Source organism: Dermacentor andersoni, chromosome 3 (genome assembly GCF_023375885.2).
Source record: "Dermacentor andersoni chromosome 3, qqDerAnde1_hic_scaffold, whole genome shotgun sequence".
Lineage (NCBI taxonomy): Eukaryota > Metazoa > Arthropoda > Arachnida > Ixodida > Ixodidae > Dermacentor > Dermacentor andersoni.
The window spans coordinates 78,529,767-78,554,251 of record NC_092816.1 but is presented as its reverse complement, the minus strand read 5'-3'; the positions used below and the strand labels follow the sequence as shown (position 1 = coordinate 78,554,251).

Genomic DNA, 24,485 nt, shown 5'->3' with positions numbered 1-24,485 from the left:
CTAAAAATAAATAAATGTACCAATGTACTGGAATGGGTTCCTGAATATCATTAATGCAATTTCTTTTAACTTCGATACTGAAAATGAAACGGAGCGTGTCGCTCAGTATATATATATATATATATATATATATATATATATATATATATATATATATATATATATATATATATATATATATATATAGCGACGAGTACAACTGCCTGCACACAGCCACGGAAAAAAAGTAACGGAATAGGAAAGAAGCGACACAACGAAATTTCGGCTGTCGCGATCCGAAATGTGAACTCGCACAGACGTAAGCGTCGACATCGGCGAGTCAAAATACTCATAACCCCATCAAGGGCGAATTTCGCAACTGCTCGCGCACGTTCTCCGTCGCACACAGATCGTCAGTCACAGATCGGCGTACGCGTTGACTGCAGAAATTTCGGTCCCGTTTCTTCGTCTTCTTCTTTCTTTTAAATCTTTTTTTAAAACTATTATTCTTTTTATCGTTCTCATTCATCTGTTTTTGCAGCTGTGAACTCCACGACTACGGCAGGAAGCCGCAGTCCTCCGAGAGCACCACGAGTATAATTATAAACAGCGTACTTTTTATTCGACCCGTTCGAAACGCGAGCCGACTGCAGCGCGCGGTTTCAGACGTCGGGGGAAAAAACAAAGACGTATTATTACGTCACCGAAAGCGCAGGGGGCGGTCGCGCAACCCGGTGCGGTGGTTGGAGGCCATTATTACATCGAACGTGTCGGCGAAAGCTTGTCACATTGGCCTCTCTCTAATTGTTCGCTTCTATTGGATCGAAACGACGACGCGGTGAACCCGTTCTGACGCTCTTCTCCGCGGAAGTTGCTGAATGCACGGATTTAGCTTTCGGCGGCGCGGTCTTATGCGACAGTGGTGTCTGATACGGCGAGATCTCGCCGTCGGTCTACGGTCTCCTTTCCTTTTTTTTTTTTTTTTTTTTTTAAAGCCCGAAGCCACGCTGCTCTTACGCGCACATTGAACAGGTGGCCTCACGAGGTAACATAAAAATACATATATACGAAACGTCAATGCCGGCAATTGACTTTTGTTACTGCTTTTGTATGTATGTGTGCTTGACCACGCACCGCATGCGAGCAGCCTCGATTTATTAGAAAGCTTTAGATTAGGGGACGCAGGCGGCTTGCGTCCCCTGATCTAGATCTCTCTCTTACGGGCGAACCCTATCTACGGGCACAGCTGGGTACGCATGCATGTGCACTGCAGCGGTTGCGGAAATGCCAGAACTCGTAACGCGAGAATGTCTGTACTTGCGTTTTCCTTTCTCTCTCTCTCCCCCTCTCTCTCTTTCGTTACTTCTGTAAAGAAAGGTTGATTCACTCGCGGGGTGACACGTTCAGTTAGCATAAGTAATGAAACAGGAAATCAAACTGTGTGATAATAATTACGATAACAGTGGTCGGATCGACGCGTGTACGTGTTGCGCGTGCACGTGTTCGAAGCCGGCGAATAAATGTATTACGCTTGAAAAAAGAACTGAGGCATAATTGAACGGAAATAGAAATAGAGTGCGGCTATCGTGCGGTGGACGTCTGAACTGCTCCGTGACCAAGGGTTGGAGGAATAAATTTCGCAGAGCAAAGTTACATCACAAGAACACAGGTAACCACAAATGCATTCTAATCACACACACATACGCACATTCTGCGCTTTCTTTTCTCTTCCTCTATACAGTGAAAGTATGTATGCTTAACTATAATCCATGCAATATCACATGGCTATTATTGTATTCGCAGTGAACTAGCTATATTTTTATTAACCTACGTGTAATACGGCGCCTTCAAGCTGCTTATTCGCAGCCTTCAGTCCAGCATGCAGTTCAACCAGGACATATATATTTTGGCAAATGAATACACTCGAAGAAAAAAAAATGGACATCTTCCCAAGCTTCTCACTCCTCTATAGGTCTTAACTATTCGACGCGACCACGCAGAACCATAACAAGTGCTGACATTTTCCCGTTGTGACATTCGATTGTCGTTGAGCATTTACCGACGACTCGCCGGAGGAGTCAATGATCTCGATTAACGTTTCGACTGTGCAACGCTTCCGCGTTGCAGGGGCCGCTGCCGCAAAGTTATTATTAATTTTTTTGTTGCTTCTTCGTCGCGTTCTTTCTGGCGGGGCTGTTAAAACGTCAATGAAACAAAAGAAAAAAAGAAAGAAGGGAAGAAAGAAAGAAAGAAAGAAAGGAAGAAAGAAACAAGAAACCCGTGTCGATAAAGAAAGAAGGAAAGAAACCAGCAGGCGTAGATTATTCGTGCGTCGCAAGCTATAAGAAGAAAGGACGTACCGGGAGGAAGACAAGACAAAGAGAGCCGAGTCGCGCTGTCAGCTGGCGGTGCACTTCAGTGCAAGGCATTCAAAGGTCGCGAAGCATTCGGTGGAACGATGCGGAACGCGAGAGCGTGCGTCTGTTGACCGCATGACACTGTCTCGTATATACTGTGGCCGAGCGTGAACGTAACTCGTTACTACAGTAACCATTAGTACTTGTAATATAGTTGCTACCCGCCGCGGTGTGTACGCATCCGCTGCTGCGCACGAGGTCGCGGGTTGGACAGCCGGTGCCGGCGCATTCCGCGATTGTCGGCGCGAAATGCGAAAACGAGCTCGTGTACTTATATTCGGGTGTATACGTCAAATAACCACAGGTGACCGAAACTATATAACGTGTAGAACCACGGGTTGCAAAAGTTAATCCACGATAGGTAATCTCGTGGCGCGCCATTTTCGGTGTGCACAGAGGCGGGCTCGGCGAGTTTGATGACCGCTTTGCTATAGCTCTGCTTGACCGCAGCTTCTGTGACGTAATGTGTCATGTCTCCTTGCGCCACATTCCCGTGATGCGGTGTCGGTACATACGTAACGATCATGATTGTATTGCTCTTAGTGTTACACTGACGGAACTAATTGACGAACGTAAGGAACAAAAAAAAAACGTGGACCGACATGTCGCAACTTTGTTCGTCCGTCGGTTCTGTCAGTGTAACACTAAGCGCAAAACAATCATGATCGTCCACCAACTATAGCCCCGCTCATTGCATTACTACACGTAACGAAGTCGCCGCGGTCACCATGCTGGTGTATCGCTATAAGAAAGAAAGAAAGAAAGAAAGAAAGGAAAACTGTTACGAAAGCTACACGTCTTAGTCCGATCCGCTCGCGCCGACGAGCGCATCATCGTCGCGCGTTCACTGTCAAGCCCTGGATGACATTGACCATTTCGTCACAGAGTGTCCTGAATTTGATGCGGAAGGCAAAGCGTTGATAGACCCTTTTAGCCGACTATAGTTCACTCACTGCAAAGAGATGGCGCTACCAGCGCGCCCAACCATGTGTTGCCTCAAGGCGGTTCGATTCCCGTTCCCGGCGACCGCATTATACAATATGGGTGGAACGCAAAAAAAAAAAAAAAAAACGCTCCTGTACTTAGATTTCGGTGTATGTTAAAGAACGCCAGGTGTTCGAAAGGAATCTGGGGCCCCCCACACTAACGACGTATTCGTACAGCCCGTGTTCCTTTGCGACATTAAATTCCGGAATATGATCGATGCTATTTCGTGCCTCAAAAATCAAAAGCGCGCTGTGCATTCATTCGTGCACTAGTCCCAGTGCCACTCGGAGCAGGAGCACTGTTCAAAAGATGGTTGTGCCTTCGATGCATCGTTGATAATTGAGAGCCGGTATATATAGGCCAATAGAATGCGCTCTATCATATAACGATAGGCAAGTGAAACGCAGGTGCCGGATAATGACGTTATTGCGGCGCAAGAAGCTTCAGCGTGTGCGAACATTTCTATGAGGTATAGCAGCCCCCTAAACGTAATCTGCCAAGATATGCTGTGACCGTACATACTTCATTAAGACGGCTTCCTGGTTGTAGTGGACTCACAGCTGTGACATTCTCATATGTATATTTGAGCTAAAGACAGCCAGCTCGCAAAGCGTTTTGTGATAACATGGGGGAAGACATTAGGCTTTCAGTAAGCCAACTGGATACCGGGATATATATATTGTCGGGTATCCTGAAACGTTCATCGCCACTTACACAAACTTACTGAAAGTTGCATTCACACATTACAGCATTAGCGATTATGCTGGGCCAATGGGTGCATTGTTTACATCGGCTGCAAACGAGTGTTCGAGGCAGAAGGAGCCGCAACGTAAACGGCTGATGATTGATAGCACGTCTTGTCTGCAAGCTACTACAAAACTTCAGAGTACCTATGTCCTAAGTCCAGGAACGCGCCGAAAGCAAATCTACTCAAACTGGGCATCCTCGAGAATCGAAAATAAGTGGTGTAATTACAAGCACCGAAAAAGGGTACTGAACCAAAGGCATGACATCCTGCGGCTTCAGACAGTGACAAATAAATACATAAAAAAAAACTAAGAGCAAATGCGCCCGTGATCCTGATTTAATTCGGGGATTGCAAAAAACGTATGCACCGCCATGTCTAGGAAAACGATTTCCAGTGCCGCCTCTTGTACACGCGCCATACGGCAGTGATCGCATAACATTTGGACAAGGCGTATAATGCGTATGCATGACTTCTGAGGCACTGGCCAAAGTTTGGTGTCGTTCAGCCGCCCGTTGTCGACGTCAGCCGCTGAAACCACGTCAAGCGCTGCCACCGTAAGCAGAGGCAGCGGAGGCGCAGGCAACGAAACCGTCGCCACGTGATCAAACATGGCGGCGCCCACGGGAGCACGGGCAAAAGCGTCTACGGATCCGAATCGAGCGCAGAATGGCGCCGCACACAAGTGACATTTCGTCAGTGGCATTGCCTTATGGATAGGGGGCAAGGTGTTGCTACTCCTCCTCAAATTCCTCCTCGGTGCATAGAACTGGAGTGTGAATGACACGACGTGTGGGCGACGTACAGTAGGGCAAAATGGGATGGACGGCGCGCACCCTGTTGCGGCACGGCTGTAACACGTCCTCACTGTTAGTCTCCCCTGCATGTGTTGTGACGGGCACCTGTCTTTATACCAGACGAGTGGCGCTAATGCCAGCAGCTTTAGCAAGGGTATAGGCCCGCCTACAGTTGGAGCAACACCTCCCCTCGCCTTCTCCTCGCCAACGAGCCTCCCTACAGCCCTCGCGTTTCTGTACAGCTAGGATGATGGACAGTTCCACGTTGTCCCTATCTTGCGAGGCTTCTCTCCATTGCTCGCATTCTCGAAAAAAAAAATAAATAAATATATATATATATATATATATATATATATATATATATATATATATATATATATATATATATATATATATATATATATATATATATATATAGTGCTTCACATATGAAGGATAGAGGCACGTGTCACGTAATTCGACGTAACATTAAGTCCCATATTTGTACATCGCAAAAGGTTAGGTATTTATAATATTACGAACGCCCCCCCCCCCCCCCTTCCCTCTTCAGATCGAGCGCGAATTGACACACTTCTGCGATGAGCGGCCGCAGCAAACCGCCTTCGTTCGCGACCGGAACATAGTGCGTCGCGTACTGGAAGCACGAAAGGCTCACAAAAAACACGCCTGTTTTGACGTAACACAAAGTTCATGAGTTGTAGTTACTACATATGAGATAGTTATTCCGCATAAAGCGTCGCATAAAAAAAGAAAAAAAGAGAACTGCACTGCGAAACGCGTGGAGTCGGTCTTCCACGACAGCACTGCACTTTCGTAGAATTGCCTGCTATAAATATGAAACTCGGTAACTCCCTCTACAGATGATGAAGAAAATACAGCGGGAATAGAAAGAAAGAAAGAAAGAAAGAAAGAAAGAAAGAAAGAAAGAAAGAAAGAAAGAAAGAAAGAAAACTGTTACGACAGCAAAGGTTGCGTGCCACGGCCCATTACAAGGCGCCAGCAGGTCGATATGTGACGCTGTCTCTGCCCACACTCTTCCTTGTGGGACGATCGAGCACGTCTGTACGGTCAGCGCCCGTAGCTTACACAATGTCGAACGCTATTAGCCACGCACGTGGATGATGGGGATGCTCGATTAATTTTTGTTACTTGATTAACGATTTATCATTCATCGTTTTAGCCTTTAATCGATTAATCGCCTTCGATGCACGGTTTTTCGTCGATTAATTGATTCATCGAAAATTTGGCCGGCCGCCTTAAAAAAAGGCTGACACACAGTTATCTACTTTTTTACGAACCTATTTTAATGTTTGAGAGGATGGAACCAAGTTATAAATGCAAGTGTATAAGATTTGATAAAGAATAATCTTTAAATTCGTTAAAGACTATAAATATAGTTGGCAAGAGTGGCCTTTGAGAAGATAAACAACATATGTTATAGAATGGCAATTAGAGCAGAATTAAACAAGATACATGGCACTAGCGAATCCCTGTACTGCACAGTTAAACAATAAATAAGAAAAATTGCAAAAGTGAAAGGTGGAATCCCAACAAAATGTGCAAGAAATTGCAATATGCACAGGGGAAAAGAAAACTACTGGTTTAGGATTTTAAGCCACGTGCTCTTTCTTAGATAACGAAGGAGTGTCAATGGATGGGATATGTTAGGGTGAAACCGACACCTTCTTTTAATGCCCACTCAACCAGCATGCGAGAATAAGACGCTCAGAAGCTATAAATTTGCTGCAATCGACGCGAACGCGATCGCTATATATGTTAAATACATGCTCCCAAACTGCGCGCATGTTGCGCCGCCAAAACACGCCACCAAAAGAAAAAAAAAAAAACTAAATGAAAACGCCATCTGCATCCCGAAATAGTTGCGCTCATCGATGCGATGTATGCACTATACACACGTGGGCGTATTCCAACAAGTCTGCCGGAAAATAAAACTCGCCAGTGTGCGCAAGGCAGCCGCCGTTTTTCAATCACATCTGGGGGCATTGAAACCACGGAGCACTGAAACGCAGCGCTCGTGTAAGCTTTCTTTCTTTCATTACGCCCCCCCCCCCAACCTTTTTTCCCCGCCAGAAAGTAATGGCTTCGCCATAAAGGCGCGTATGCACTAAACATACTATAATAACGCCGACGACGAGGTTGCTTTATTCAACTTTATTTTATGCGCGAGTTGAAATCGATGTCGCAATTTGGGGCTTCTTAAAGATTTCCTCGCGCAGCAATAAGTGAAAACGTCTGCTCTTTTAGTAGCGCGAGCCTTGCAGGCATGGCAAAAGCGATAGCGAAGTGGTGAAAGTGAGAGAGAGAGAGAGAGAGAGAGTCTATTTTAATTTTAGGAACCACAATACACAAAGAGGTTTTGTATACGTATATATAGGCATTGAAATGTGTATCGATGAAAGAGCACGGACCAGAAGTCAACAAAAATTTAAACAAGAAAGCTCAGTGCCCTTCCACTCTTAAGAAGGATGACCAGCGAAGCTGTATACACAGGCCCCTCAATGGTGAACTGCACCTCCGCCGCGGGTCGGCCCGGCATTGCACTATCTTCGGGATCGGTCCACGTATGGGGAGTTCTGTGTCTACACACGGACACGATCCTGGGGGAACTAGCCCTTGACAGCTTCGCGGTAATTGGCTGTTCAGTTGGTTACGCCATTGTGTTCCTTAATTAATTAATGACGACGACGAACACGGAAGTGGCACGAGCGCGTTCGCGCTGAGTGCCGCCAACGAGGCAGCTGTGGAAGAAGACGACGAGGCTGTAGCCAATCCTGATGATGATAGTTTTGTGTTCGCACTATTCAAATTACAGTCCGACGCCATCATGTCTGTAGGTTGCGTGTGAGTGTAGGTTGTGTGTATCGTGCCTTACGATATTTTCTGGCGCATTTTACTTTGAGAAATGGAACTAGTTCGGTATATGAACGCCTATACGTCACGCGGAGGAGTGCCTGCGCCTTTCGGTGTATGCGTGGCTCGGAACGATTTCCTTCGCTCAGCCCGGCACCGGACGCCGACACCGGATTTTCTGCGACAAGGGGGGGTTTCGCGTTAAAAAATGTGTAGCGGCGGGATCGACACGTGCGCCACACCGCCAACTGCGCGTGCAGGGCTTCAGGCACGCCAAGAGGCTCCCGCGCGACAGCACGCGCGTGCGCTTAGAACTGAGACATCCAACAGCGCGCTTCGGTGATGAACGCGGCCGTGGGGATTCACTCCTTTGTAATCTTTCTGGCGTTTTGAAACAAACGGCCTTGTTTCGTTGGTCCTTTCGCCCGTACTCGTATACGAGTACGGGCGAAAGGACCCACGAGTACCGACGAGACCGACGAAAGGACTCGTATACGCGAGTACGGGCGAAAGGACCAACCAAACAAGGCCGCTTGTTTCAAAACGCCAGAAAGATTACGGAGGAGTGAATCTGGTTTACTAAAAGGAATGGTGCGCTCGAAGGTGTGTATACTTGTTGCGGCAAGGTTATTTGGGTATAGCGCTTATTTATTCGTTGCGTAATTATGTAGAGCACAGAGCCCGCAAGCGGCGCATTTGCAGAGGGTAGTATATAGACATGGACATGTACACGCCGGCTCGATATATGCGTGCCGGCCTGCGTCGACCGATGTCGGGCGATGACGTATAGTTTTGCGTGAAAGCGAGGAAGCCCTGCGGCAGACCGCGACGCAGAGGACTGCCCAAAGTAATTTTGTAGCAATTTTTGGAGCAAATCGCGTTTCGAGAAGTTTGGAGCAGACAATATTGCAATTTGGAGCAGACTGAGCTTCATTATGGAGCAATTTGGAGCAGATGCAATTTCATTTTTAAGCAGTTTGGAGCAGGCGAATCTGAATTTTGGAGGAATAGTGGAGTATAGAATATGGCAGCTCACTTCGAAAACACCACGAAACAGAATAGACCAGCACGAGCGCTGTACTGCAACTGTCTTAATCACCGTCTTAAGTTGAATTTTGAAGCACATTGCCCGGATACTGAAACCGTCTAGTGCATGCAAATTTTGGTTGTAGTGCCTACAGATTTTTAATTAGTTGTAGCAGCCACACACACACACAAAACGCAAAACATGCATTCTGCAATAGTGAGTCCGAAATTTCGAAAAGTAGCCGGACACATCTTCTATGAATACATTTTGCTTTAATGTCTCGACAATGTTGCTGAAGAGCAAGAAAATGCGCTTCACCAACAGACCGTATGGAGAAGCCAGAGTTATCAACTCCCTATTTCTTTCATTCTCAATTATACGGACACCCCAGGCGCATTTCTGCCGTCGGCGTCGCCGTGATGTACCGTATAAAGTCCAAGGGTGATGATGTCGCCGCGCGCCGCAAGTGCTCAATCTCACGCGCGCCGTCTTCCGTCGTGCGCAAGGCACCGGGGGGGGGGGGGGGGGGGGGGAGGAAGGGGTGTTCTACTCCGGCGGCTGCGCGGGCCCCATCTTAAAAGCGATCTGAGATGGCGACGTGTTTGGCCGCTTAGTTCGCGTTGCAGTCGGAGGCAGCACGAAAGTCGGTTCGCCCGCTGCTGCTGCCGCACTTCCTCACTCCGGCGCTTTGACAGCGAGTAGGCGCGGTGATCGTGTGAGATGTGTTCACGTTTGCTTGTGCGCGCGTGACACCATGCTTTTTAATTGAGTCAGTAAGCGAATGTTTACGACTTTATACGGCCACCAATACTACTAGGCTTGCTTCGTATAGCTGTCAACTAATTTGCTATCGCAATCGATGTTTCGCCTTTCGGGCGAAACTGCGACTTAGTTGAGAAAATCATTCCTACGTAATAAACCAGGGCGATTCCAAAGCACTTAATGCCTAACGTTCTTGTATAACGTAAAACTATTACAATGTTTTCGATCCGAATTCGCCATTAGTACTTTGTGATAGGTCAAAATGACTGCAGGCCTCGCCACGTGGGCATAAAAGAGATTGGAATAGTTTTGCGTTATATCGGTCCTGGGGACAGAGACGCCCGCTCACTGAACCCGCTTCTGCGCGCGCGTCCCTAAAATCTGGTTCGCTCGCAGCGCCCTCAACCTACTTTGTTTATTTTGCGCCTCAGGGAGCGCCGCGCCGCTCGGTCAACCGTCTTCTACTACACTGCGAATCACCGCGCTCCGAATACAGCCGCCCTGGCCGTTCCGACAGCAGCGACGACTGCCGGGAGTGGTCGCGCGCGCGACTCGCCTGCAGTTGCCGGAAGCGTCGAAGAGTCGAGGGTTCTGATAGGCGCGAAAGTTATCAGAAGCTGTCTGGGAGGAGCCGTCGCGCGGTGGTGTACGGAATGTGAACAGCCACACTCTTTCTCGGAGAACGAATCCGCTCGCTGTTCGCGGGCGAAGCACAGATGGCGAAGCCGATCTGGCGCAGTGTGGCGAAATTTCGCTCGATTTTTCTGTGTCTGGTGCACTTCGGCGCAGGAATTTGCGTTAGTATCAAAATGGCGCTGTTGGCGCAGGAGTCCTACACTTACCGCAAGAAAAAAAGAAAAAGAAAAACGCACGGTAGAGCTAGCAGATTCTCACGTATACGCATCTGAGCGACTGTCATCCGACTAATTACCGGAATCGGGCCACTCGCGTCTTTGGTTATACTTGCCGGGGGGGGGGGGGGGGGGAAAGGGGACCAGCACGCCCACGCCTTTCGTCGCTTTAACTCCTAGATCGCCCCACTTTGTTTTGCGTTTCCATAAACAATAAAGTATCGGTGAGTGTTCTGCATTTATGCTACGGTATTTAAAATACTCGATGCTGTGGCATCAAAAACAAAAAAAAGGAAACGCAGTCAGCTTACTTGATTAAGTAGGTCCACTAACATGAAAACATCAAGGGGGGGGGGGGGGGGCATATAAGCACGAATTAATGGGCGCCCAAGCATCACACAGAGATTCCATGCAGACGTATAGCAACCGCTGGTATAGGCTGCCACACTCTTCGGCGTGTTTTATGCTATACGCATATGCACTGCACATGTTGCTAAGTATACCTTACACCGCCCGGCGACATCGTTCTCGTGTAACCCTTTTTCGACGCCCCGAGCAACATCGCTTTCCTGCAAGTCTTTCTGCGCACGCCTTCATCTTCTTTCTCCCACTTCTCCAGTATTGAAAGCAGAGCCCCGGGCCGTCGCAAAAAAAATCCCCCTCTCGTCGCGGCCCAATGTCAGGCCCGTCTCTTATAATAAAGCCGTGAAGCAGAGCACTTGGCGTTAAGTAAAGATGTTTGTTATTTCACGCGGCGCACGACGCCGTAAAACAAACAGCGCCCCGGATTCATAAAATATCCACCGCTTTCTGTCTCTCACTCTTAAATGTCAAGCGAGCGACTGCGTGCGCCTTCGATCTGTTCGCGCTCGGTGGCGGGCGATCGCTTTCTTTTTCCCTCTTGCGCCTCTCTCTCTCTCTCTCTCTCTCTCTCTCTCATCTCGTAATTTCGTAACACACGCTCGCTTTACTACTGCTTCCGACTAAACATTGGGTGCAGTGTCGCGAAAGGCTGAAGTTCGGCGTCAGCTGATCTCAGCGGCCGCGAGATCCATCGTTTGTACGCGGTTTGCCGGCCTGCAGATGTCGCCTCTGTCGGCCGCTTGTTTTTAATTTTCTTTCTTTATTATTATTATTTTATTTTGTTCTGATTGGCGGGGGTCGGACTTTCAATGCCGATGGAAAGGGCGCGCTCTCCCTCTCGCGCGCAACCCCATTGCGCGGTCACCGAACGCCAACTATTCGTTGTAGCCGCACGTGATGTTGCGCTGATGATTAATCAAGATTATGTGTGCAGCCACTTGTGCTATGTACCGCCACAAATGTGCTGATTATAACAGCTCTCTTCTCTATGTACGCAATGAAACAACAAGCGCTACCTGAATATAACTTCACTGCAACAAATACGAAAGCGTTATATTCCTGGACTAAAACGAATAGCTTTCCATATACTCCGTCGCATACACCAGGTGCAACGCCGCGGAAGCTACACGCAAGAAGTTCGATCGCCGAAATGTATCACTCCGCGCGTTCCTTCTATGCTTCGCAGCTCGCCAGCGGCGCTTGCTGAGCGCGAGCATGACGGTTTACGAAAAAAAAAAAGCGAAAAAAACAACAACGGAAACAAAAATGGTCTCAAGAGAACGTTTAGCAGCCGCATAACTACATAGTTTGTTTCTAAGGATTAAACCTTTTTTTTTTTTTCATAAAGAAATGCGCCGACATTACGAACATTGTTCGCAAATGTCTGTCGGAAAGCAACGAACTATTCTTATAAGCGCGAACGTAGCCACTGCAAAAAGCATCTCTAGCCTCCACAGCGTGGCACTTGATGTGTGAAGTGGAGTATAGATGGGTGGTGGAAACTTATTTGTTTGGAGTAACATTGCTGCGGAGAGACTCCGAGTGGTCGGAGGTTCATAGGGAGGGGGGGGGGGGGGGGGGGAGGGCGAGCGAAGACCTTGGTTATCATTGGCTTTCGTCGTCGACGGGTTCTTGGCTCATCGCGATTGGCCGCCGAACAGCGCGCGGGCACCGACCACCAATCGTGCGAACTGTATTTTTTCCCATCTTCCAATAAGAAGAAGAAGGAAAAGACGCGGAAGGGAGCGTTTGCGAATACAGCCCTACATAAAAGATTATACAAGCTCTGTAGCCTGCGCAATACTGCGCGGATTTAGCGAGCAGGCGCTGCACCACTGCAGAATAGACAAATAGAAACGCGAGAGAGAGAGAGAGAGAGAGAGAGAGAGAGAGAGAAAGAAAGGCAAGGCCGCTATTTGAGCCTCCCCTCCTCCTCCAAAAGCAGCCGCCTCTCGCGCGCTTCGATCCCCTAGTCACCCGCCATTCGACGTACAACGCCAACCTCGGACGACAAAATTCTTCCCCTATGCACACTCGGGTAGTCGGGCTTCCCCGCTCGGCAACTGGGTAACGCGGTGTAACACGCTTGCGCGCGCGCTGCTGCCAGGGGGGACGACAGGGGGGTGGCAACGGGCGTGTGTGTGTATATCCTCGTACACATACACGCACGCGCTCCAGCGAGTGATCGTCGTTTCCCGAAAGACTCCCCTCCCCTTTTCTTTTCTGTATATCCATTTCGCGGGCTTCGCTTCGAAGGAGCGAGCGGGCAGCCCCCGGCCTGTTCCGGCATTATGCTCACGCACGTACAATGTAGCGGAGGAAATCAAAATCGAAGCAAAAGAAATACAAGGCGCGGGGATACAAAGAAGCTATGCGCCGATTCCTTCTCCCCCTCTCTTACTGCGTTCAAAGACAGCCAAAAGCGAGCTTCTAAACACACACGCACAGCGGCTATATCGATCCGGGCTGGCTGGGCCTGAGCCCTGCGGTGTGTCGCTATGTGTTTCTTCTTTTGCGCACTGCGAGTAGGCTGCACCGCACGACAGCGGAACACTGCGGCGAAGCGGAGCTGCCGTGCGACCGAAAGCGGTAGCACGTCTTTTCGTGCGTCTTGCTTTCTTTTTTTCCCCTTCTTCTCACAAATGTTTCGCGCTTCCAACGAGCCAAGAAGCGGAGAATCGCCTCCAGTCTGTGAAATCGGCCCTGTTTGAATCGTGTTTTACTTATTTAAAGTCGAAATTGTCTTTCACTTTAGATAAATTCGTGATAAAGAGAATGAAGTTTGACGGCGCTCAGCATATATAAGAGTACGTTGCTAAGATCAGAACAATGGCGAACAAAAAATGAAAGAATAAGAAGCAGATAGCTAACTGTAACGACTTTCGTAAGCCTCGATGATTGCGCGTGTCATCTGATAGCAAAGTCGTTCGTCTGTACGCTTATTGACGTCGCACGACTTCAGCCTCAGTCATGTCAAAGCGACTAATTTAGCGCTTGTCCGTGTTCATTATGAAGTCCTTGCGTTGAATTTCGCGCAGTACATTTATTTCCTCGCAGTATTATTCGAATAATGTCGCGTGATAGCGTCGCTTGTTCACATAAGCGGATCGTTTGGAGGCTCTCGCGATTCATTTTGTTTGACGGTTACTATCAACTTTTTTTACAACGTGCACCTGGACTTTTGAGGCCTCTCCTTACGTACACCTATGTACGTACTCGATCTCGTTGTTAGTAACGGCTGATTTCAGACAACTGCCGTTTGTACATGCGGATATCCCGGACTTTACAGAGTATACGTTGTTTCGTAACATATGCCACTGCAAGACTGATAGCGCTAGGCGAACGAAGATGACGTACGTCTCCGCGGTGGAAATTCCCTGTACGCTCCGTAGATCACGTACTGGTATGCGTGGCCATGAAAAACTACTCATTTTTATTCCGCGTAAAGAGAAGTGGGTGCGCTTTTACTACACTGGATGCGCGCCTGCGTTGTGACCGTGACTGGCAAAAAGAAAACCCGATTCATTCCCCCACTGCCTTCTACAGCCCCTACAACTGCACGGCATAGCATTAGTGAGTTTTTTTTGGAACAGGAACATTCATAGATAGTGGCCGCGTATCGGGCTTTGCGTACGCGGACCGCTGTGTGTCGCAGCGATGTCGACGCTATTAAAGCAGTTGAGTGACTTTACACGCCATTCTTCGGGAAGGCCGAGACCCTTTGGTATGCACACAAGTTATTTAGCGTTTTCTAATTGGAACGCTAAATAACAACGCCCTGATAAGTTAACAGTGAATATGAGAATTTATTGCTAAGCTATGCTAAGCTAAGCGAAATATCGCTGCGCGCACAGACGATGTAGACGCGGTCCCCACCCCCGCTCTTTCGGAAAGAGAGAGAGAATGAATGACTAATAGAACAGAATGGACAAGTTGTGTCTGTGCATCTTGTTCATATTCACGCCTATCATCCATGCAGCAGTGTCTAGTAACAGTCAGCCTCTCGCGACGTCTTGGAACGCCCGGCAACATCCATCAAGGGCGCCTATCATTAAACTTGGTGAATTCAACTGACAGAGAAACGCTCTTACAGCCCGACTCGCTAATAATTGCTGGCACAACGCCATCGCTGCGGAGTTGGGCAATGCAAGTATAGTTTATGTGTACGCAGTACCTCTTATACTTCCTTCTAGACATTCTGAGTCGCGCGAGCTTGACACCGCATCGCATAGTTGTTATGAAATAATGTCTCCATCCACACTACGTGGATTGCTAGTCGCGTACTCACTGTGAAGTTCTAACAGTTGCACTGGACTGACACGACAGCGAATTGCGGAAGGAAGTTCGAAAGTGAAGCCTTCTTTCAAAATGAGCCTGCTGCTGCCGGCCGTACAGATCGCCGAAACGTGTCACCTTGGCTGACCTTGTCCTAACGCTTTCCCTCTGACGGCGACCGGTGCAAGACGGTCCATTATCGTTTGCATTCTTGAAAGACCGCGCCAGTGCACCTCTGCATCGGGTATGACGGGTCCTCTATGCGCGCACGCGGAAAATTGCACCGTCCCCGCCTCTGTACAAAAAAAAAAAAAAAAGTACACACAAAGTCCGTTCTTCATGCCATCTGTCGACTCCAGCTTCACTTTAAATGGCTCGACTTCTCCTCCAAGCGGACTAATATAGATCCTCTCTCCGGCGCTACCATTACCGCTAGGCAACGCAAAAGATGGGACAAAGAATAGAAAAAAACGTCCGATCGGAGGATCACAAAGCAAACATTTCACAGGGAAGAGGAAAGGGAGGGTGGAGAGGAAGGAAGAACATCGGAAACAACGGAACACGAATTTAAAAAAAAAAAGCAGAGAAAGAAAAAAGGAAAATGAAAGCGAGCCCTCCCCCTTCTCCTACAAAAGGAAGAACCTGTCAAAAAACGCAGCGGAGTTGGGCAGGCTCGCGACAGACGAAATCTCTGCTAGCAATGACATGACGTCAAAGCACCACGTGATCAACATGGACCAATAAGGGCGCAAGGTCGAGGATGTCTGATCCCGTCTGTGCTGGCTTCCCGCTTCCTCCTTCCAACCTCTGCGTCGCTGCGAAGCGCGTGGAAGCGACGACAGATGGCTCCACCGAGCCCCGTCGGGTAAACCGTCGGGGCTCTTGCTTCATAGACGCTGGCTTCACCTTGGAGACGGAAATAAAGCAGATCAACCCAAGGAGGAGGCGTCCGAGCGCGTCACACGAGACCGTTGATGGCTTGAGACACGATTTTATATGTATATTTTGAGGCACAAAAACCTGAGCATACTTCCACTGTTATAGATACGTTCTGTTGAGCGTAACAGGCCACGCATCTGGCACATCCTCAAACTTTCAGCGTCAGTACGCGGTAAATTTCTGGTGTAAGATATGAAACGACAGCAGCTGCACAAGTGCAGTACGGCAACGCACGCCATTACGCTTATTTGACGCACCGAAACAAATCTCCCCCTTCCCCCTAACTTTTTTTTCTTCTTTCATACCAACGTGTAGGGTTTCTTTTTACTGAACAAAAGCGCCCACAAGCGGAGCTCACGTGCAATCGTCTTATATATATATTATCGTAGACACGAAGCGATCAAGGGAAAATCGCCATCCGTATCCGCATTTCACGAGCAGCGAAGTCAGCTGCATTGGTCAACAGAGCCGCGCATAATCGTAATGTGCTGCAACAATAACACAAGGTTTAAGGTCCAGCAAGTGGCAACAATAAGACAGCGAAGCAGCTCGTAATTTACAATGATAAATGTGTCGCCAACCGCGGCTCCCTACTGCGCAGCGCTCCGGTGCCAAGTTTGAACACGTAAGCAGCTGCTGCGGAGGCTCAGCTGTTTTATTTAACAGGCGGCGTCTTCGGCGACACATTTTGTTCTGAAAGCACGTGCCCGCATTTCTTTTTTGTTTTGCTTTCATTGGGGACACAATCGGCACAACAAAGAGTGATGTATCGGACCAAGGCGCGACGCGTTTAGCAATGTCCGGGAACTACGCGTTCTCAGCATGCCAAATACGAAAATATATCTCTTGCTTGCAATCCATGCTTCATTTTATGTGCCTAAAAATAAGCGAAGTAATCACACAAAAACTAAGGAAATCGAAACGAACGGTGCAATAGGACGTAACGTACTACCTCCGGGCTTTATTTAGGTCGCTATTGCGGCGTTGGCGACTCGGGCTTCCTCCACGACGAGCTGCCGCGGGATCGCTAGGATCTGGAGGCCGTTCAGTGGACGAAACGCTCTGACGCTGTTCTTCACTAGTGGAACAAACATATAACTCACGCCCGTTCGCACAACGCTGCAGGCTCACAGGTACCACGCGACCACAACATACCTGCCCGGCTGTTTTGCTTCTTTTTTCACTCAGTTTCTATGCAAACATTCATCCCGCAGAAAAATATAATGTTTTAGTAATAAATTATACCAAAAAATTAAGCTTTTATACTCAATTATTAATTTAACTGTATTTATTTCACAAGTTTTATGAATTTACTAGGAGTATATATGTTTTGCGAAAAATAAATGTTTACGTTTGTGTGCTGCTTTTATGATGGCGGCTTGCAAGGGAAAATGTAGGCTGTTCAAGATACAAAAGGTAACCCCTCTTGCGCCTGCCTTCGCGTTTGAGGAGGAACATGCCCTCGAGATTACGCTGCAGGAAATGATTTCGTAGCTCGCACCTACCCATCACCCAGCGGTGGTTTCCGTGGCGACTCGGCGCTTCCGCCAGCGCCTAGTCGCGTGCTGGACGTCTAAGCCTATTACTGGTTTGTGTGCCTGCCGCCGTTTCTTCTCTCCTCTTCGTCGCAAGCACCACGTATCGCGCCCGATGCGCGCTGACATTTTTGGCCAGCGACTGGGCAACGTCTCGCTGCGCTGCCACGGCTCGTCCCTCGTCGGCTGATGCCTTGCGTGAGTAACAAAATAAGATACGTAAGAGTTGCGCATATCTCCACACAGAACCGACCCTGTCGTCGCACCAGCCATAGCACGCCTCTCTTCTGACACAGCTGTCCTTTCTAGCACCTCTTTACGAATCTCTCTACTTTGGCAGTCGATGAGGTTAGTGGGCCTTAACAGTGTTCGAATGTGACTGCGCATAGCAGGGCCGTATTACGTGCGCGTGTCTGTGTCGCGCTTTCGTTGGCCCCGTTCGGGCGTTCCGAAACGGCTGCCGATATGCTCGTATTCCTTCGTTCGTCCTTCATGGCGGGTCGACGTTTACGTAACCTCCCGTGGTTTTTTTGTCGTGCGTGCGCTCTCTCTCTCTCGTGCACCGCCGCTCCACCACCACCACCACCATAGACGATAGCGAGCTGTACCGATAGTGGACCCTGGATGGCCCCCTCTGCTCTCGCCCGAACGTCAGCCAGGTTAGGTCTGGGTGGCGGGCGCTATCAGTCGGGTCGATGCTTGTTTGCCCCGTCCATCGCGCGGCCTCCGTCGCCTCAACGTTTGTTCTTCGAAGCCTTCCCCCCTTCCCTCGGCCGCTGTCGCAGCATGCTTCAAATAAGGCGACAGCAGCGGCAGCTGTGTAGAGAGCCTCTCCAAAAGCAGCGTTCTTTCTTACCGCGTCCTCTAACCCTTCCTCGTCCTTTTCCCGTTCCATCTCAAGCACGCTCCACCGGGGGCATTGCCGGAGCGCGCCTTTGAAAGGGGGAAGGCCGCCGACCCGTCCTAAAATACGTGTTTTGCCAAGGGAGCCAGCCAACCGTTGTTGTCCGTGTGCGATGTGCCAGCTCTTGATCGGAAACCGAGAGAGGCAGACGGCGAGGGAAGTGGGGTCGATGTGGGCCCCCGCGATGTTGGTCGCTTCCGAGTGCGGTGGCCGCCGTGCTTTGGCTTTCAGTTCAGGAAGCACGCCAACAGCAGAGAAAAGACGCATTGTGTGCTGCCGCACGTAATACTTAGCGATTTTTAATTGGTGAGTGTGGATCGGGTCGGAAGTCGATCGCTAAGTAACATCATTGCTTCTTTCCTTTGACGCATCGAACGTCGAGGCGTACCTTGCAGTTGTCGCTCCATTTATCTTGTGCGATTACAATTTCGCAACCCATATCCGTCTTCTCCCCTCCCCTCTTTGTAATCTGCACACCACTATAATCTCGCAACCACGTGCTGTTCATCGTTCGAGGCACTTGTATGAGCAACATTGACGTACACCTTCATTTTATGTCCACATTTCGCTACTTATTACTTCTGTTTTTGTTTTGTAGGATTTCCGTATCTGCTTTCATCTCCGCTGCAGCTTTGAATGAAAGAGGCATGCATGCGTTGCCGTAGCAAATTTTTTTGTTAAGGTATAGTCGGGGCATGTTCATTGCAGTTGGAACAGCATAAGCTTTCTTCCTTCCTGGACTACTTTAGAAACAGCTCCGACTACCACTTAGTGCTGTCCTTTGATGTGGGTACGTTCTTCTGTCACTGTGCTACAATGTGCATAAACACAGATGTGCTATCAGCCAGATTTTTAACATTGCTTTAGTGTCGAGCCTCTTGCTGTGTCAATGCCTCGTAGCAGCGTGCTCGGAGATATTATGCGCGCGAATCATTCTTCAGTCCAAGTGTCATCTGCTACGCTCTTCAGTTTAGGAGTGCACACGGCACAAGTCCTGCTGTTGTCCTGCTCGCATGATATCGTTAAAAATCTGACTGATGGTACTCACAGGAGCAAATGTTTAGAGATCATGGCATCAGCAATAAATTAAATATATCCTATGACACAGCCAGAGGAGGGTACTAGACAGACACAGCCCTAAACAAGGTATTCTGTCAGTGCTTCTGCATTGATCAAACATATAGACATGAGCTTTACTACTTCATTGACCAGCCTAATGTCCATGCTGAAAAATTTATTTTTTCGTGATATCTGGGATCTCTACACTTGCTTGCATGTTGGTAGCACTGTGTATAGACCAGAATCGTTTACTCTCAATCCTGCGTTTATAGCAAGCACTTAATTTCGACCCCCGTCTCCATCTGTCGACACAGCATGCGCGGTGGCTGTGGGTTTACGACGGGAAGGTTAGGTGGTGGAGTGGTGGTATCCCTCTTGCTCATTTACCAGTTCCCCACAGCCCCTGTGAAAGATGGCTGCCATATATAGGTGCTCCAGATTCTGGTCTATACACCGTGCAGAACTACACAACTTTTTTGAAGAATTGCAGGTGCAAAGTGTTTACTGATGTGGTGCTTTGTCTTGTTTTCATTTGTTTGTAACCATGTGGTTCCTTGCATGTCCATTAATAATAGCTGAAACTCTTATAATAGGACACACTTTTGTATGATCCTGTTTAGGGGTCTCCAGTTTACCAAATGGGAGAGAATTCTTGTGAAAGAGGAATGACACGGCATGCCTCTGTCGTTCTCTTATATGTGGGTTCTGTGTATTTCGTAAATTGAAGTTGATGTGCCAAGGTCAGGCTGTGTCTACCATGTGAAGATTTAGCAACATGGTGTGTGGGAATTCGGACACTATTAATATTTTACTTTTGGGCTGCATTTCTGTTTTTGTTAATTTGGTGATCACAATAAATGTTGGCACCTTCTGCGACGTGATAGCCGCAGGTTCAGTTCTCTTTTGTACACTTGACTCACGCCTGGTTTTTTTTTTTTTTTTTGCACGCTCCATCTGGATGTTGGGAATTGGAGTAGCTGTATCTGTGCACTTGCACTACTTGGGCACAATGTTTTTTTTTTTTTCAAAGTTAAGTTGTTGCAGTGATGACCATTTCCGAGGAAGCTTGCATTCTAAGGCATGTCATTTCTGCTTCAAGCATGCCTTAAAGGGGTACTTGCAAATATTTTCGATATACACACTTATCGCACCATCGAGGGATCACGCGTAGCAAGTGCAAAGGTTGGGAAACCCAACACGTTTTGATTTTTCTACTAAAGTTGTCTCAAAGTGTTGGACCTGGTGTCATTGGCATTATCACTACATAATGATACGGAGATACATTTGCCCATGTTGTGTAGCAGTGAGGCTATTAATGATTGCATTGCTCGTAAAAATAAATTAATAATAAACAAGTGCTCTGTACATTCATGTCTGCTGCAGTCATGTGTGGCAGTCGCAGCTACTACAGGAACAGAGCCATCTGCTCTATTGTGATGTCATGACATATTTGCGTACTGGGTACTGATGCCTAAACTGTTTTAGAAAGAAGTGTTCTAATAAATTATTTGGGGTGCTTTGGTGCTTGCCAGTATCTTTTTCTTCTAAGGTTTAGAGCATCTGGGTATTAAAAAATGTCATGGTACTCCTCTTTAGTTCTCTGCATTTGGCAACTGCATCATGCAACAGTTTGCATTCTATCTTCCTTAGAGAAAAACACCTTTTCACTATGCTTGTGCATGGCTACAGTATTATATGAGGAGGAGCTTTACATTTACATATCGCCTGTTCGCAACTTGATCAAGCACTTCTTCTGACGTGTGGGATGTTGCGCATTGTTTTCAAGCTCTTGTGCTGTGCAAGTTCAAATGAGTTTTCAGGGTTATGAATACAGGAAGTTTGGTCTTTTTTCTTTCTGGATGTTCTGCCGTGTCCATCTCAATAGTTGCTATATAAAAAAAAAAAAAAAAGCTGTGGGAGTGCACTTCTGTGCATGCCAGTGTGGTCCTTGCAAACTTGACAGGGCTTTGAGCAACAGTTTTAATTGTTTCGAGGCTCTTCCAGGCACAGCACTGTCTGAGGATTTGTGCAGTGCTGCATGACAAGTAGTTGTGCAAGAATTTCTGTGACTGTTCACAATAGTATCCCTCCATTTTAATAGTTGTCATTGCTCAAAGTTCATTTGCAGGTGCTCATCTTGAAATTGTCATCTCATGCTTAGGGCTCAAGTAACTTGACCTAATGTGAACACATTCCCCCATATTCTTAGAGGATCCTCTACTTCACTCTTCCTCCTCTTAAGTGAGTTGAGCACAGCACCGACTAAACCACACTCTATGCTTCTCAAGATTTGCTGCGGGACATCAATGAATTTTAGTGACTACTTCTATCAATAGGTGCCGCTGCCGTCCGCTTCGAGTTGAGGGGGAGGAACATTCTGGAATATGGGGGTTGGCTCTCCATGCGGCAGTGTTTTGGAGATTTAACACGAGTGCTTTGTTGGGCTCATTTTCCATAAGCATTTAGTTTTGTCTTCGACTTTTTTATTGAGAAGCATCCTTGTCAGAGTCAACCCGACTTATGTCGTGTATCAACCATCTGGCCAGTAATAACTATCAGCCAGTAATAGAAACCGCAGTTTTTGTAGTCATAGTAGATGAGTTCTGCCCGAGTTAAATGCTTTGTGCCCGCAAGGAAAGTGTGCTGATCTGCATAATGGACATGACATCAATGTGCCTGTTGAAAATGTGCTTTGCATCAATGGCCGGACACCCCTTGCCCAATGTTTGTGGTCGCACTATATTTTAGGTTCGCTCCTATGTGGTCCCGCTCTGCTTGGGCTGCTCGCAGAATGTCCTGTAGGCATGCATTGCGCTCTTTCTGGCCTAGGTGCCTGCGCATTTCTCGACAGACATGTACAGTCGCGATCAATTTGAAGGTGATCGCTCGAGCTGCGACCGGCGGGCCTTCCAAGCAGCATAGCGGCCGATTTCGGAACTGCGAAGATAAAAATTGCACTGCCTTCTTCCCCTTTTACGCTCGTCCAGGCTGCAATCGTCACCCCCAAGACTAACTTGCCACATTTTTTGCTTGTTACCCTTTCATGACAATGATGTGTGTGCGTCCCTGCCTCATGCATACATTGGCTAAAGGCTAAACCCCATGAGCGCGATTTTGTGCCCGACAGCGACGAGCGACGGCTTCGCGCGACGGATAGGGCCGTTGCTTGAACAGATCGCTCGGTGTTGTCCTGCGATCGCTCGGTTTTGGAAATCTAGAAGTCGTCGCTTGTCGCCCGGAAGTGCTATGAGCGACTAGCCAATAGTAGGCAGCCGGAACAGGATGTACATTAGTGACGTACAACCGGTTTGCACGCGCACGCACTTCTCAGTATACAAATGGAACGAGCAAACTACCAAATTTTGATATGTAAACAAAGTAACCTATTGCAAGACCTTCAGAAGACTTTATGTTGCTTTGTACAGCCAAACAAATTAACTTAAACAATTATAGCAAGTGCCACGCCAGGTTTGGCGCTAACTCGATCCCCTAATATCGGCAACACTGGAGAGCTGTCACGCGAAGCGGTCGCTCCCTTGGAGTTTGACTTCTGGGCGACGAGCGAACGCGGCAGCCATCTCCGTCGTGTCGCTTGTCGCTGTCGCGCAAGAAATCGTTTGCATGGGGTTTATACTTAACAATGACGCTTCTGTGCAATAGCTGATAAGGCAGTCGAAATGAATTCGCAGGTTATCTCGTGAAGGGTGACGAAAAGCTTCGAGTTGCCAGATGGGAGTGACAGCTGCTCAGCGAACAGCAAAAGAGAGAGAGAGGGAAGCAGTGTGATGTTTCCCTCTTGACTGACGGTGATGACGTAACGGGGTGCTGCTCCTAGTTTCGGTCTCCGCTCGAGTGATCACTTTCAAATTGATCGCGACTGTACTTATATATTATATATGTATACGTACATACATAGACAGATGCATGGGATACACGCGTAGCAAGAGCAGCAACTGTTGGCTGAAGAACACACAATTCATAACCATTCTCTATGAAACCAAGCATGCTTCATATTACGTAGATGCCAACTGGAGTTGTCTGCTTATTATTTTTATTTCCATTTGCTTTTGGGATTTAATAGGATCCTGGTTGTTGGGGTAGTGCTGTTGTTCAAGCTTAGTATTAGGCCTTGCTTGAAATTCCTTTTTTTTTTTTTTTTTTTGCTGTGGCTGAGAGCCTTTGTTAATTGCAGTGTGTAAGCAGTGTGGGGCCAATACATTGTGAGCAAATGTGGAAGGGAGCACCTGTTTACATTTACGGCTGCTGAATACCTGATTTTTGCAACAAATGAAGTACCACACGACATGATCTTCAGGCACAAGTGTTACTGATGCCTGGAGAGCCGTGTTTCAGCTCTTACTTCTGTGTTAATTGCTTGGACATTGGCTAAGTGTTCTTTTTTTTTTTCGTTTCTTTTTTCATGCTGGTGCCTTTACCCCCTGTGCATGTAGCAAGCACTTTCCTGGGTTTCTTGCATACACTGCAGTCATGTTTGCATGGTTATTGAGGCACATATGTGCGGACGTAGACTGTCAGGCCTGTTGGCTTTGTCACATTGTGTGTTGCATGACATGTTGCGTGTTGCATGACGTTGGCAAGTGATCTGAAAAAGGCCGACGCCCTGACTTTGCCAACCTGTTCGCGCAGGCTTCCCCTATGTTAGAGGCCGAGCATCTTAGTTCCGCAGCAAGGAGGTTGTGCACTACGGAGGACTTCCATGGACAGCCGTGGGATAAGGTGAGTGGAAAAGCACATCTCGTGCATCTGTGTGTGTCTGTGGGGCTCTTGCCCCTGCTTGCCACACTGGCCCCAAGAGCTAAGGTGTTGCGCTGCTGGGCTTGAGGGGTTGGGTTTGATCTCTGGTGGGATGAAGGCATTTCTGTGGAGGCAGTATGCAAGAACGCCAGTGTATATAGGTTTAGGTACACGTTAAAGAACCCTAGGTGGTCAAAATAAATCCAGAGTACTCCTTAT

General features: G+C 47.9%; 2 protein-coding genes across 3 annotated transcripts in view; one reads left to right on the top strand and one right to left on the bottom strand.

Annotated features, from left to right (window-relative positions):
* LOC140216736 (tectonic-like complex member MKS1) overlaps positions 1-17,201 on the bottom strand; it is a 73,226-nt gene extending 56,025 nt beyond the window's left edge. Inside the window, exon 1 of the mRNA XM_072287234.1 lies at positions 16,966-17,201. The gene's annotated coding sequence lies outside the window, so the exon portion shown is untranslated. The remainder of the gene's footprint in view (positions 1-16,965) is intronic.
* A 173-nt stretch (positions 17,202-17,374) lies between these two features.
* LOC126543240 (uncharacterized) overlaps positions 17,375-24,485 on the top strand; it is a 72,311-nt gene continuing 65,200 nt past the window's right edge. The window contains exons 1-2 of one of the 2 annotated variants that reach the window (XM_055061474.1): positions 17,375-17,746; positions 24,159-24,248. In XM_055061474.1, the coding sequence (XP_054917449.1) occupies positions 24,229-24,248 (20 nt within the window). In that variant the 5' untranslated portion in view covers positions 17,375-17,746; positions 24,159-24,228. Of the gene's footprint in view, positions 17,747-23,309; positions 24,249-24,485 lie in introns of those variants that run through there. The other variant, XM_055061478.2, reaches the window with a different exon arrangement.